This window comes from Cynara cardunculus, assembly GCF_001531365.2.
Source record: "Cynara cardunculus var. scolymus isolate 2C chromosome LG 1, CcrdV1, whole genome shotgun sequence".
Lineage (NCBI taxonomy): Eukaryota > Viridiplantae > Streptophyta > Magnoliopsida > Asterales > Asteraceae > Cynara > Cynara cardunculus.
Window position 1 is genome coordinate 22,842,756 of NC_037528.1, and position 12,058 is coordinate 22,854,813.

Genomic DNA, 12,058 nt, shown 5'->3' on the forward strand with positions numbered 1-12,058 from the left:
GGAGCAAGAAATAAATCCGGATTTCTTACTGGAAAAAGTCAGAAACCCATGGATGAAAAACTACTAGAAAACTGGCTTATCGATAACAACCGTGTTAAGAGTTGGCTTATCGATTCGATGAGCCCCTCCTTGATTCAACGATTCATTCGTCTCCAGACGGCAAAAGAAATTTGGGAAGCAGTTGTGAAAACCTTCTACGATGGTTCTGATGAAACTCAACTTTTCGAGCTTAACCGAAGATCGTTCACTACTCGCCAAAACGGTAGACCTTTGCCCACCTACTACAATGAACTGGTYAGCATATTTCAAGAAATCGACACTCGCATTACAACTCAGGAAGAAAGTGTGGCACAAATTGTATCAGGTAATAAGATCCTTGCCCGCCTTCGTGTTCACATCTTTCTCGTTGGGCTCGATCCCGAATTCAATCATGTCAGAAGTGACATCCTGCGAAAAGACCCTCCTCTCGATCTTGAATCATGCTATGCCTATGTTCGAAAGGATCAAAACCAAAGAAATACAATGGAAGAACCGAAAGTTGAAACTGATGGAATGGTACACTTGGCTGCCAAGAACCGATTTCAGAAAGGTAAGAATCCAAGCAATAAGGGAAGCTCTTTTACATGCGCCCACTGTGGAGAAGAAGGACACTCAAAGCAACGATGCTATGAGATCCTCGGATATCCGGAATGGTGGGATTTCTCGAAGAAGCCCCGAAAAAAAATAGGCCAAGCAACAGTTGCTACCTCAACCAAAGACGAACCAGCGGGCTCCGATTGCTGCACATACTGAGCATGTGAACAAATATGGTATGTCTAAATCTAATTCTACTAGTGATGGTAGTTGGATCATTGACACAGGAGCGACCGATCATATGACAAATGATCCATGTAAGCTTGTATCCAGGTGCTCTCCAAAACAATCCAAGATTCTCACGGCAAATGGAGGAACTGCACATGTGACTGGTGAAGGACCAATACAAGTATCTGGATCTATGAATCTAGAAAATGTTCTTGTGGTTCCCTCATTATCTTCTAATCTCTTGTCCATATCCCAAATTACAAAAAAAATTGAATTGTTTTGTAACATTCGGGCCTGATGAATACATCTTCCAGGACATCAAGACACAGAGGATTCTTGGCTATGGTACTAGGCGGGGGAAGTTGTACTACCTTGAAGATCAGAAGTATGGTGAAGCTCTTAATACTGGAATAACTCAAGGAAATAAAACGTTGGCATGGCTATGGCATCGTAGACTAGGGCATTTATCATTTAGGTATCTTCGAAAATTGAAACCAAGTTTGTTTATTGGAAAAGATGATGATTTTAAATGTGGTATTTGTGAAATGGCAAAAAGCCATAAAACTTCATATGTTCCGAGCGCTAATAAGAATTCGATTCCTTTTATGACTATTCACTCAGATGTATGGGGCCCCACTCGAATACCCACACCTAATGGTGCTCGTTACTTTGTGACTTTTATTGATGAATGTACACGCATGATTTGGATTTCTCTGCTTAAACATAAGGGAGAAGTATGTACAGTCTTTAAGGAATTGGTCTGAACCGTCAAGTCACAATACAAATGTGACGTCCAGGTCCTGCAATCAGATAACGGAACCGAGTATATCAACCAAGAGATGGAAGAATTTTGTAAAGAAAAATCCATAAGACATCAAACCTCATGTGTTGGAACCCCACAACAAAACGGATTAGCAGAAAGAAGAAATCGACAACTTCTAGAGATTGTTCGAGCATCCTTGTTTGACATGAATGTTCCACGTCAATACTGGGGTGAGGCTGTTCAATCTGCAGCTTATCTCATGAACAGAACTCCATCTAGAGTCATTGAATTTAAAACTCCTCTTCAAAAACTTCAGGAACTCGTGGAAATTCCAGCAAGCGTTGATCTTGAACCAAGGGTTTTTGGTTGCACGTCTTATGTGCATCAAAATCTAGGTAAGCTGGAACCTCGAGCTGGTCGATGCATCTTCCTAGGGTACGCTGATTCCAAGAAGGGTTACCGTTGTTATGACCCTACGGAAAAAAAAAATGTACATCACCAGAGATGTGGTATTTCATGAGAATATTCAATTCTTTGGAGGTGAGTGTTCTCTTCAAGGGGAGAAAACATCTAAAATGCAGGAAGAGAACCCATATGAATGCAATGAAGAACCAAATCTGCAGGATGAAACACCCGATACTTCGAACAACGAAAATGAAGAAGAAGATAATGGGACACATATGGAGGAAGCTAGTGGAGAGCAAGATGATGTGGTGATTGAAGATCAAGATAATATAACTTCCCCGCCTGTCCACCAGCCACATGAACYGCCGTCGCCTTCGGTTCCCTCRCCAACCACTAACCTTRATGATTMTGTTTTGCARGATAACCTGAACAATGACACCCCGCAAGAACCTGAACCAAGATATCCTGTAAGACAGAACCGTGGAGTTCCAGTAAAGCGATATCAACCAGATCTCAAGGCTAAGGCAAAATACCCCATCAACAACTATGTTTCCTCGCACCGGCTTGCAAGATCTCAAGCGCTACTCGTAGACCAGTTGTCATATGTGTCTATACCAAACGATGTTCATGAAGCACTGAAAGACGAGAAGTGGAAGAGAGCAATGAACCATGAAATGGAAGCCCTCCAAAAGAATCGTACTTGGGAGATGGTAAATCTCCCTCCAGGAAAGAAACCGGTAGGATACAGATAGATATTTACTGTCAAACTCGATTTGGAAGGGAATATTGACAGGTACAAAGCGAGACTCGTTGCTAAAGGGTACACTCAAAAGTATGGTATCGATTATGGAGATACATTTGCTCCTGTAGCAAAGATAAATACCATTCGTATCCTTTTATCTATAGCAGCAAACCAAGACTGGCCTCTACGACAATTTGATGTGAAAAATGCGTTCCWAAATGGTCAYCTTGAAGAAGAAGTTTATATGGAACCTCCTCCCGGGATAAACTGCAAAGGCAAAGTATGTAAGCTAMACAGAGCATTATACGGGCTAAAGCAATCTCCACGTGCGTGGTTTGGGAGATTTTCTAGCTTCATGAAGAAAATCGGGTACAAACAGAGTGATGCGGATCACACTCTATTCGTGAAGAGACAAAAGAAGAACATAACAACATTGATTGTATACGTAGATGATATGGTTGTCACTGGAAATGACTCAAAGGAGATATTAAATCTTCAAAAGGTTCTGGCGACAGAATTTGAACTAAAAGATCTTGGAAATTTAAAGTATTTTTTGGGTATAGAAGTAGCAAGATCAAAGCAGGGCATATCTATGTGTCAATGAAAGTATGTGTTGGATCTTCTCGCAGAAACTGGGATGCTTGACTGTCGACCGACAGACACACCTATGGAAGTAAACCACGGATTAATGATTCATCCGGATCAGGTCCCAACGAACAAAGAAAGGTACCAGCGGYTGGTCGGGAAGTTAATCTATTTGTCTCATACTCGCCCTGACATAGCATATGCTGTAAGTGTTGTTAGCCGATTTATGCATGCTCCGAGTGAAGATCACATGGAAACTATATACAGAATTCTGAGATACTTGAAGTCGTCTCCAGGAAAAGGACTTTTTTTTCGCAAAGAATCAAAGTAAAGAGATAAGTGGATACACGGATGCCGACTGGGCAGGAAACGAGACTGATGGAAAGTCAACATCCGGATATCTTACGTTCGTTGGAGGTAATCTGGTCACATGGAGAAGCAAGAAACAAAAGGTTGTTGCTAGATCAAGTGCGGAGTCTGAACTGCGAGGAATGGTTCATGGTGTATGTGAACTTTTGTGGATAAAACGAATATTGAGAGACCTCGGTATCGGTCTCACAAATCCGATGAAGTTAGGTTGTGACAATCAAGCGGCTGTTAAGATAGCAAATAATCATGTTCATCATGATAGGACCAAACATGTGGAGGTTGATCGGCACTTTATTAAGGATCACTTAGAAAAAGGTACAATCGAACTTCCGTTGGTTCCCTCAAAAGACCAACTCGCAGATATTCTGACGAAAGCAGTGTGTGGAAGGATTTTTCATAGCTCTCTTGACAAGCTGGGAATGATAGACATCCATTCTCCACTTGAGGGGGAGTGTTGACTAGAGCTAATTATAGAATGATTATGAATTGAATTATTCAATCTTCTCCACCCATTTCTTGCTATACATTCCGTAGATAGAGGCTAGTCATTTAAGGAGTTTATAATTTCCATATTGTCTGCATTGTACTCTTGTATATATTATTGTAATCAGTTCATGAAATATACACGAAATTGTTCCTGCATCTTGAACCAGTTCTTGACTTATCTTTCCGCAAACAGTCTTGTAAAATATGTATTGATCTTCTCTATCAATATATATTTTAAATTTGAAAATAATGTGTTTGTATTCATCCCCCCTTCTACAAACTGTTTATATTCTTGTAGACCCTTTCGGGACCAACACTAACCGATGACTGATAAGTCAGCTGATAAATAAATCATGTTTAGGGGTTATTTGTTTATCTCTTAATAGTTTCATTAAGAGATAACCTCTGAATCATTAAGATGTGAATCTTGTTTGGCAAAAAAAAAGTATGTCTCTTAATAATTTTAAAACTCTTTGAATGATTTTGTATTATGAATCTCCCTTAACCATTAAGGGCCCTAATTTCATTGTACACAATTACCAAACAATTATATTTCATTTTGTATTATATCATGAGAGTCTCTTAATCACTCTGCACTAAACTATTCAGCAATTGCCAAATAGTAAAAAATAGTTAATAAACATGTAAAGTAACTAAAAGCGTTTAAAAAAAATTAGGCAACTATAATATTTTAAAATAAAACAAACTTCAAATAATATAATATGTTAACTAATACAAATAATATGGTAATTTTCTTTTAAATAATATAATATGTTAATTAAAAGAATTTAAAATTGATTATATACCATAAATTTTGAATTTATTAAAACAAGTTTTAGAAAAAATATAAGCTATTTTATGATTTTAAAGAACCATGACATATAACACGAATAAAAATAAAATTTGTCAACTTCACATATCCTAATCAATTAAATAATTTTTTCAAAAAATATAATTAATAATAAAATTTAAATATTTTATTAAAAATATCTAACACAATTTTATTATCCATGAGACAACATAAATGTAACTTTAATTTTTATATAACTTAAATAAACATATTTAGAATTATTATATCAAGCTTTTTATAATTAAATGTATTGAATAATAATATAAAAACAATTGATATGATTAAGAGCAACTCCAATCGAACGGCAAAACCCTAATTTTGCCGTTCTTTTGGATCCAATCGCACGCCAAAAACACCAAAATTTTGCCGGAGGAAGGAAATGAACGGCAAATTTGCCGTGGAAGAGGTGAACGGCAAAAGGTTGGAGTTGAGTATCTTTTTGGTGTTAACGGGCCCACTTATTTGGTGTTTTTTTTAGCATCAAGGTTGGAGATGCCCTAACAATAACTTGGAAATAAATAATAATTAAGATTAATGTATAATCAAAATTAATTAATAATTTTTATTAATATTAATTACCATTTATTAATATTAATAATAGTTAATTTTATTGATTTTTTAATAATATATATTTACTAATATTTATTTATAAATGATCATGATTGGAAAAAATGGTAAAAAAATTCCTATAAACTATTCCAATTAGCTTATCAACAAGCTAATTATAAATTAATTTATGTCTATTTAAACGTGTATTAAAAAAATAAACTAACTTATAAACTAGCTTATGTTTGTCAAATCATGCCTTAATAGAATTAAAATGGTCAATTCCGGCATTTGGTTTATCCATGGAATAAATTTGAAGTCCAAACATTTCCTCAACAATAGATTTCATTATTCCACGTGAAATTGAATTCCATTCCAACCAGTATTTTTAAAATGACAAAAATACCCTCATAAAAACATAAAACCTCACCTTCACCATTTTGCTTCATGGACTCGCAAAGCTTTTAATTCGGGACAATATTCCTTTCCTTTTCCCAAATATTTTACGAATATCTCCTTTGCAGTTTTGTTGGTATGAATAGTCTCCTCGATTTTGCTTATGATATTATTAGTTAGGCTTGTAAACGAATCAAACAAACTCGTTCATGTCTGTTTGTTTAACTTAATCGAATAAACACAAATAGTAAACGAACAAAATTCTTTGTATTCGTATTCATTCGTTTAAGAAATGGTTGTGTTAGTGTTCTTTTATATTCACTCATTAAGATGCTAAATGAACATAAATAAATGTACATAACAAACAGACGAACAGACTTAAACAAATAGTAGAGCTTAAACCACATAGGCTCAAGCCACCTGTGAGTAGTGAATCAGTTGAGTTTTTAAGAGGTGAGGATCAAATTTATGTAGTAGAGACCGGAGGAAAATTTGTTAATTTTCACTAACGTATGATGGTTGGAAAGATTAAGCCTAATGTGGAGAAAAATGCATCCAACCAAGCAGCTATATAAGTGACACGATGGGTTGACTAAAATTAAATCCATTAGTTTTCTTAAAAAAATCCAAAAAAATTAAACTCTTTACTTTATTATTATTATTATTTAATTTTTAATTTATTATCATCAACAAACATTAACGAACATAAATGCATGAATAAGACGTTTGTTCATTATAAAAAAAAACTTGTTCATGTTCGTTTATTTATTAAATAAATAAATATAAATGAACTTCCCATTAAACGGTTTACTGAACGTTCGATTCGTTTATAAATATAATATTAATATCGAAAAATGGTAGGTAGAAATGTAATTTCCAATATATATATTCTATATTATTTTAAAAAATGACATGGTATAACGTCCTTCTAGAGGATTCCGGTGCAAAAATAAATCCAATCCTCAGATGACCAATCCAACGGCTCCAATCCATCCGAACCTTCAAGACCAAAACGGGATCGTTTATCTTACTATATATAACTCTACGCTCTCTCCTACTGCATTAACCTAACTTGATAAACCCCATCGTCGCTCGCTCTCTCTCTCGCTACTCCATTTTTGTGTTTACGCATTCGATCTTCACCATCTTATCTGGTAAGTTAATTCGTATACAAACTACATAAATCTTTCTTTTTGTTTGGTTATCAGAATATTGCTTGCTTATAGATGATTTGCAGAGCTCCATCAGTTTCAAAAGCTTGTGGAGCGCTTTTCTACTTGTAATTTGAATGATTTTGAATCTTTAGCATTCAAATATCTATTACTGGTACGGATAGAATGATGATAGGGTTAGGTTTGTAACACTGTTCATATTCATTTTGTATTCCATACAAAAGTGTGTGTTTTGATTTGGTAGGTGGCTTGTTTCTGTTTTATGTTTATGATGCAATTTTGTTTTGACAATGTTTTGTGGGTTAGGGAATTCCATTATCTGTTCAGTGGCTCTTAGCTGGAGAGTTCCAAGTTTGTGTGTTTTTTGGGTTTGTAAGATATGTTTTTGAGAAGATTATGTGTATATTGACAAATAGCTGAAAGGTTTATGATGTTACCATTATAACTTACATTGTTTGATTAAGAGTAATCTTGATGATCGCTTTGGTGAGATAGATGGCTTCGTCGATTGCTGGCATCTCGTCTGTTGGATCGTTGGCTTCTACCAGTAACAGGGTGATGGATAAGAATCTGTCAACATCCTCAAACAAGTTATCTTCTTTTGCTTCGATATCTTCTAGCTCATTGGGCAGGGGACAGAATCTTGCCCTCCGAAGATCTCTTAGAACTTCCCAAATTAAAGCTGCAGCAAAGGAATTATACTTTAACAAGGATGGGTCAGCTATAAAGAAGCTACAAGTGAGTCAACAATAAGTGATGAGCATTGATAGTTTGTAATGAAGTTGAGTTCTTACTCCATGCTCTTGTCACTAATCAATCTATTTTGTTTTGTGGCAGATTGGTGTGAACAAACTTGCTGATCTAGTTGGGGTTACTCTTGGCCCAAAGGGAAGAAATGTAGTTCTAGAAAGCAAGTATGGTGCTCCGAAAATCGTTAATGATGGGGTCACTGTTGCCAAGGAGGTGATCATTCTTTAATACAAAGATGAAAAGGCTCATTAGTTGTGATGTTATATTATATGTCTTAACTCATGGTAGATTTGGAAATTAATTGTTATTAGATCAAGAATAATACGGGCTCTTATGGTGTTTTTTTTGGCTTATAGGTGGAATTGGAGGATCCAGTGGAGAACATTGGTGCAAAACTGGTTAGACAAGCGGCTGCCAAGACCAATGATTTGGCTGGAGATGGAACAACGACATCAGTTGTTCTTGCACAAGGTCTTATTACAGAAGGTGTTAAGGTCTGTCTGAAAATTCTTACACGCTCAAATTTATCTAGCATCCTTCTATTTTTGTTGTTCATGCTTTGTGTTGCTGTTTCCGTCTCTGTAAACAATGGTAGTGTTCCACTCATTACTTTTTCTTACTTTTCTCATGCTTTCCTCACCATATGTTGGTCTTTATTCCTTACCTTCTTCCACGATATGCTAGTCCTCATGAAAACACCGCTTTAGTCTTTTTCGATAGAGGACATTTCATCCCAGACCCTACTCCCGAGTGGGATTTACTGGGTCAGTTTTATCTAGCATTCTTCTATTTTTTGTTGTTCATGCTTTGTGTTGCTGTTTCCATCTCTGTAAACAATGAAAGTGTTCCACTCATTACTTTTTCTTATTTTTCTCATGCTTCCCTCACCATATGTTAGTCTTTATTCCTTACCTTCTTTCACGATATGCTAGTCTTCATGAAAACACAGCTTTACTCTTTTTGGGTAGAGAACATTTCATCCCAGACCCTACTCTTGAGTAGGATTTACTGGGTCAGTTTGGTGGTTGAATAATGTAATTGTTGTTATTAGGTTGTGGCAGCTGGTGCAAATCCTGTTCTTATTACCAGAGGCATTGAGAAGACAACTAAAGCTTTGGTGGCTGAGCTCAAGCTGATTTCAAAGGAGGTAATTCACTGGACCACATTGCCTTTGCTAAAATCATGTGCAAGTTTTGTGGTAGCATAAACTGGTTGGATATTTTTGATAATTTTGACGTTGTAGGTGGAAGATAGTGAACTAGCTGATGTTGCTGCAGTTAGTGCTGGGAACAATTATGAAGTAGGAAACATGATAGCTGAAGCTATGAGTAAAGTGGGACGCAAGGGTGTGGTGACCCTTGAAGAGGGGAAAAGTGCCGAAAACAGTCTTTATGTTGTTGAAGGCATGCAGTTCGACCGTGGTTACATCTCACCTTACTTTGTAACTGATAGCGAGAAAATGGTTGCTGAATACGAGAACTGCAAGGTAGTCCATGCTTTTCTCTATTAGACCTGTTTCTCTGTGCTTTTTACATGGGCTTTAACATGGTGTGCTTTTGATATACGAGACTTGACAGGACTGGAAGGGAGAAAGAATTGTGGAAGGTTTAGGGTTTTAATTTAACATGGTAGTTTAGTAATTTACCAAGCTTGTACTATATTCGTAATTTTTGTTCCACCTTTAGTGACGTGACAGAAAAATGCATTGTTTCCCCCCATAGTCCTGTCCTGTCCAGTCTCAGTGTAATTGTCCCACCAAATGTGAGACAAGTTTTTGTGACTTAAAATCAATGAAGGAGAACTGACTTATGGTAAAAATTGGGGAATTTGGGTAATTTATAAAGCTCATCTAATTACTTGTTCATTGGTTATACGTGTGCAGTTGCTATTGGTAGACAAGAAAGTAACAAATGCAAGGGATCTTATTAGTGTGCTGGAAGATGCCATCAAAAATGGCTACCCTATAGTCATAATTGCTGAAGATATTGAACAAGAAGCTTTGGCAACTCTTGTTGTGAACAAACTTAGAGGAGCATTAAAGATAGCTGCACTGAAAGCTCCAGGTTTTGGAGAGCGGAAGAGCCAATATCTTGATGACATTGCTATCTTGACTGGAGGTTATTTTTCTAGAGATCTGTCTATAGCTTTCCCTTTTTCCCTGTATTTGATTGTTTTTGTCAATTACCTTTCTTTGCTATATATATGTTGATATTTTTCTCCATACAGGGACTGTTATTAGAGATGAGGTGGGGCTTACCTTAGACAAGGCCGACAGTTCTGTCTTGGGGCATGCGGCCAAGGTGGTTCTCTCCAAGGATTCTACTACAATAGTTGGTGATGGGAGCACTCAAGGAGCAGTAGAAAAGCGCGTGGCACAAATTAGAAACCTTATTGAGGTTAAAACTTGAGACTGCCACTTGTTTCCTCACGTGCAGGCATTGCTCCTGGTTATTGGATTTCCCATTAATTCTTGCTTTGTATTGTTTATCCAAACAGGTAGCAGAGCAGGATTATGAAAAGGAAAAGCTTAATGAAAGAATTGCGAAACTCTCGGGAGGTGTTGCCGTCATTCAGGTCAGTAGTGAAGGTTGACTTAAGGGGTTTTGTGTAGATATGATGAGTGATGAAATTATGTTTGCTTATTCTGGTTCCAATTGCACACTCTAGGTTGGAGCACAAACTGAGACAGAGCTGAAGGAGAAGAAACTTAGAGTAGAAGATGCTCTTAATGCAACAAAGGTGAGTTATCTATGGATATGCTTTACTAAGTTGTTGTGGCTCTTTTGAAGTAATCAGAAGCTAAAGGTGTAACAAGTATGCAACATTATCTGTTTGTAGGCTGCTGTGGAGGAAGGAATAGTTGTTGGTGGTGGGTGCACTCTGTTGAGGCTTGCCTCTAAAGTGGATGCTATCAAGGAGACCCTTGCTAATGATGAGGAAAAGGTATGTTCCTTTGTTACGTTAGCTGGTGCAGTAATATATTATCTTTTTAAATCTTGGGGTTTTGGATATGGTTATTGAAGTCCTTCCTCGTTGACAGTAGTGGGTTGATAAAATTGCGTGCAGGTTGGAGCGGATATTGTTAAGAGAGCTTTGAGTTACCCTCTTAAGTTGATTGCAAAGAATGCAGGCGTTAATGGAAGTGTTGTTAGTGAGAAGGTATGTACTTGACACTTGAGAAAGATATTATGGTTTAGAACCCCTGCATCATGTGTTCAACTGTTGTATCTGTGTCAGGTTTTGGCTAATGATAATGCGAGATATGGATATAACGCTGCAACTGATAAATATGAAGATTTGATGTCTGCTGGAATCATCGATCCAACAAAGGTGAAGAAGCAGTGCACCAGAAGCTATGTGTTGTTTGATTCATGCGAGTTGGGTGTTATATACTTAAATATGCATACTGATGATGATGTTGTTCAGGTGGTGAGGTGTTGTCTGGAGCATGCTTCATCGGTGGCAAAAACATTCTTGATGTCGGATTGTGTAGTGGTAGAGATCAAGGAACCTGAAGCGGTGCCTGCTGGAAACCCAATGGACAATTCAGGTAGACTTTAGATCTTCCTTCTTGTGAATTTTGATATAACAATTTTGGTTTTCTTTCAAGTGGCTAAGGGATTGATGATGATGTTTGTTCAGGGTATGGATACTAAGGAAGGCAGGCAGGTGAGGAAGGTTGAGTAATAAGCAAAGAAGGGGATTTGGTTTTGCAGAATTATGTTAGATATAGGTAGTGAGTCCTGTGTTGAATCACATATGCAGGAAAGGCAAAGGCATGTATGATGATGGTTTCTGAGTAGAAATGAGAAAAAAGTTGCATCAGTCTTTTTGTTATCTTGTGTCATTCCCTCTCCAATGTTTTGTCATGTCAATCTTCATATCAAGTTGAAGCAAAAAGGTTTTGATCAAGTATTTTACTTTTGAGCAATGGTTTCTTGTGGATCTTTATTTTATTAATTTAGAAATTTGTGGGATTTGTTAAGTATCTTTAAAATGGAGAGTGTGGATATAATTAGCAGTAGAGTTAAATGCAAACTTAGTCCTTATAGTTTATATAAATTAATGAATAAAATTAAACCAAATAAAATTTTATAAGGAGATGAAATGTTACTTCTTTAGATTGATATGATTGAGTTTTATAGAGCCATCTACAATAAAAAAAAACCCAATTTGATATCGAGCTTTAAAAC

The 12,058-nt window shown here is 36.6% G+C and overlaps 1 protein-coding gene across 1 annotated transcript; it reads left to right on the top strand.

The window, feature by feature from the left end:
• Positions 1 to 7,028: 7,028 nt before the first annotated feature.
• On the top strand, positions 7,029 to 11,689 carry LOC112513292 (ruBisCO large subunit-binding protein subunit beta, chloroplastic-like). Its single transcript, XM_025119515.1, has 15 exons — positions 7,029 to 7,097; positions 7,611 to 7,853; positions 7,953 to 8,078; positions 8,222 to 8,359; positions 8,917 to 9,012; positions 9,109 to 9,351; positions 9,748 to 9,982; positions 10,092 to 10,261; positions 10,362 to 10,439; positions 10,533 to 10,604; positions 10,704 to 10,808; positions 10,932 to 11,024; positions 11,103 to 11,195; positions 11,292 to 11,415; positions 11,508 to 11,689. The coding sequence occupies exons 2-15, from the start codon at positions 7,611 to 7,613 to the stop codon at positions 11,519 to 11,521; spliced, it is 1,830 nt and encodes a 609-aa protein (XP_024975283.1). The 5' UTR covers positions 7,029 to 7,097; the 3' UTR covers positions 11,522 to 11,689.
• Positions 11,690 to 12,058: the final 369 nt, after the last annotated feature.

Coding starts and splice junctions, on each gene's coding strand:
- LOC112513292 (XM_025119515.1), top strand. CDS start 7,611: ATGGCTTCGTCGATTGCTGGCATCTCGTCTGTTGGATCGTTGGCTTCT. Junction 8,079..8,221: donor GGGTCACTGTTGCCAAGGAG/GTGATCATTCTT, acceptor TTTGGCTTATAG/GTGGAATTGGAGGATCCAGT. Junction 11,025..11,102: donor GAAGTGTTGTTAGTGAGAAG/GTATGTACTTGA, acceptor TATCTGTGTCAG/GTTTTGGCTAATGATAATGC.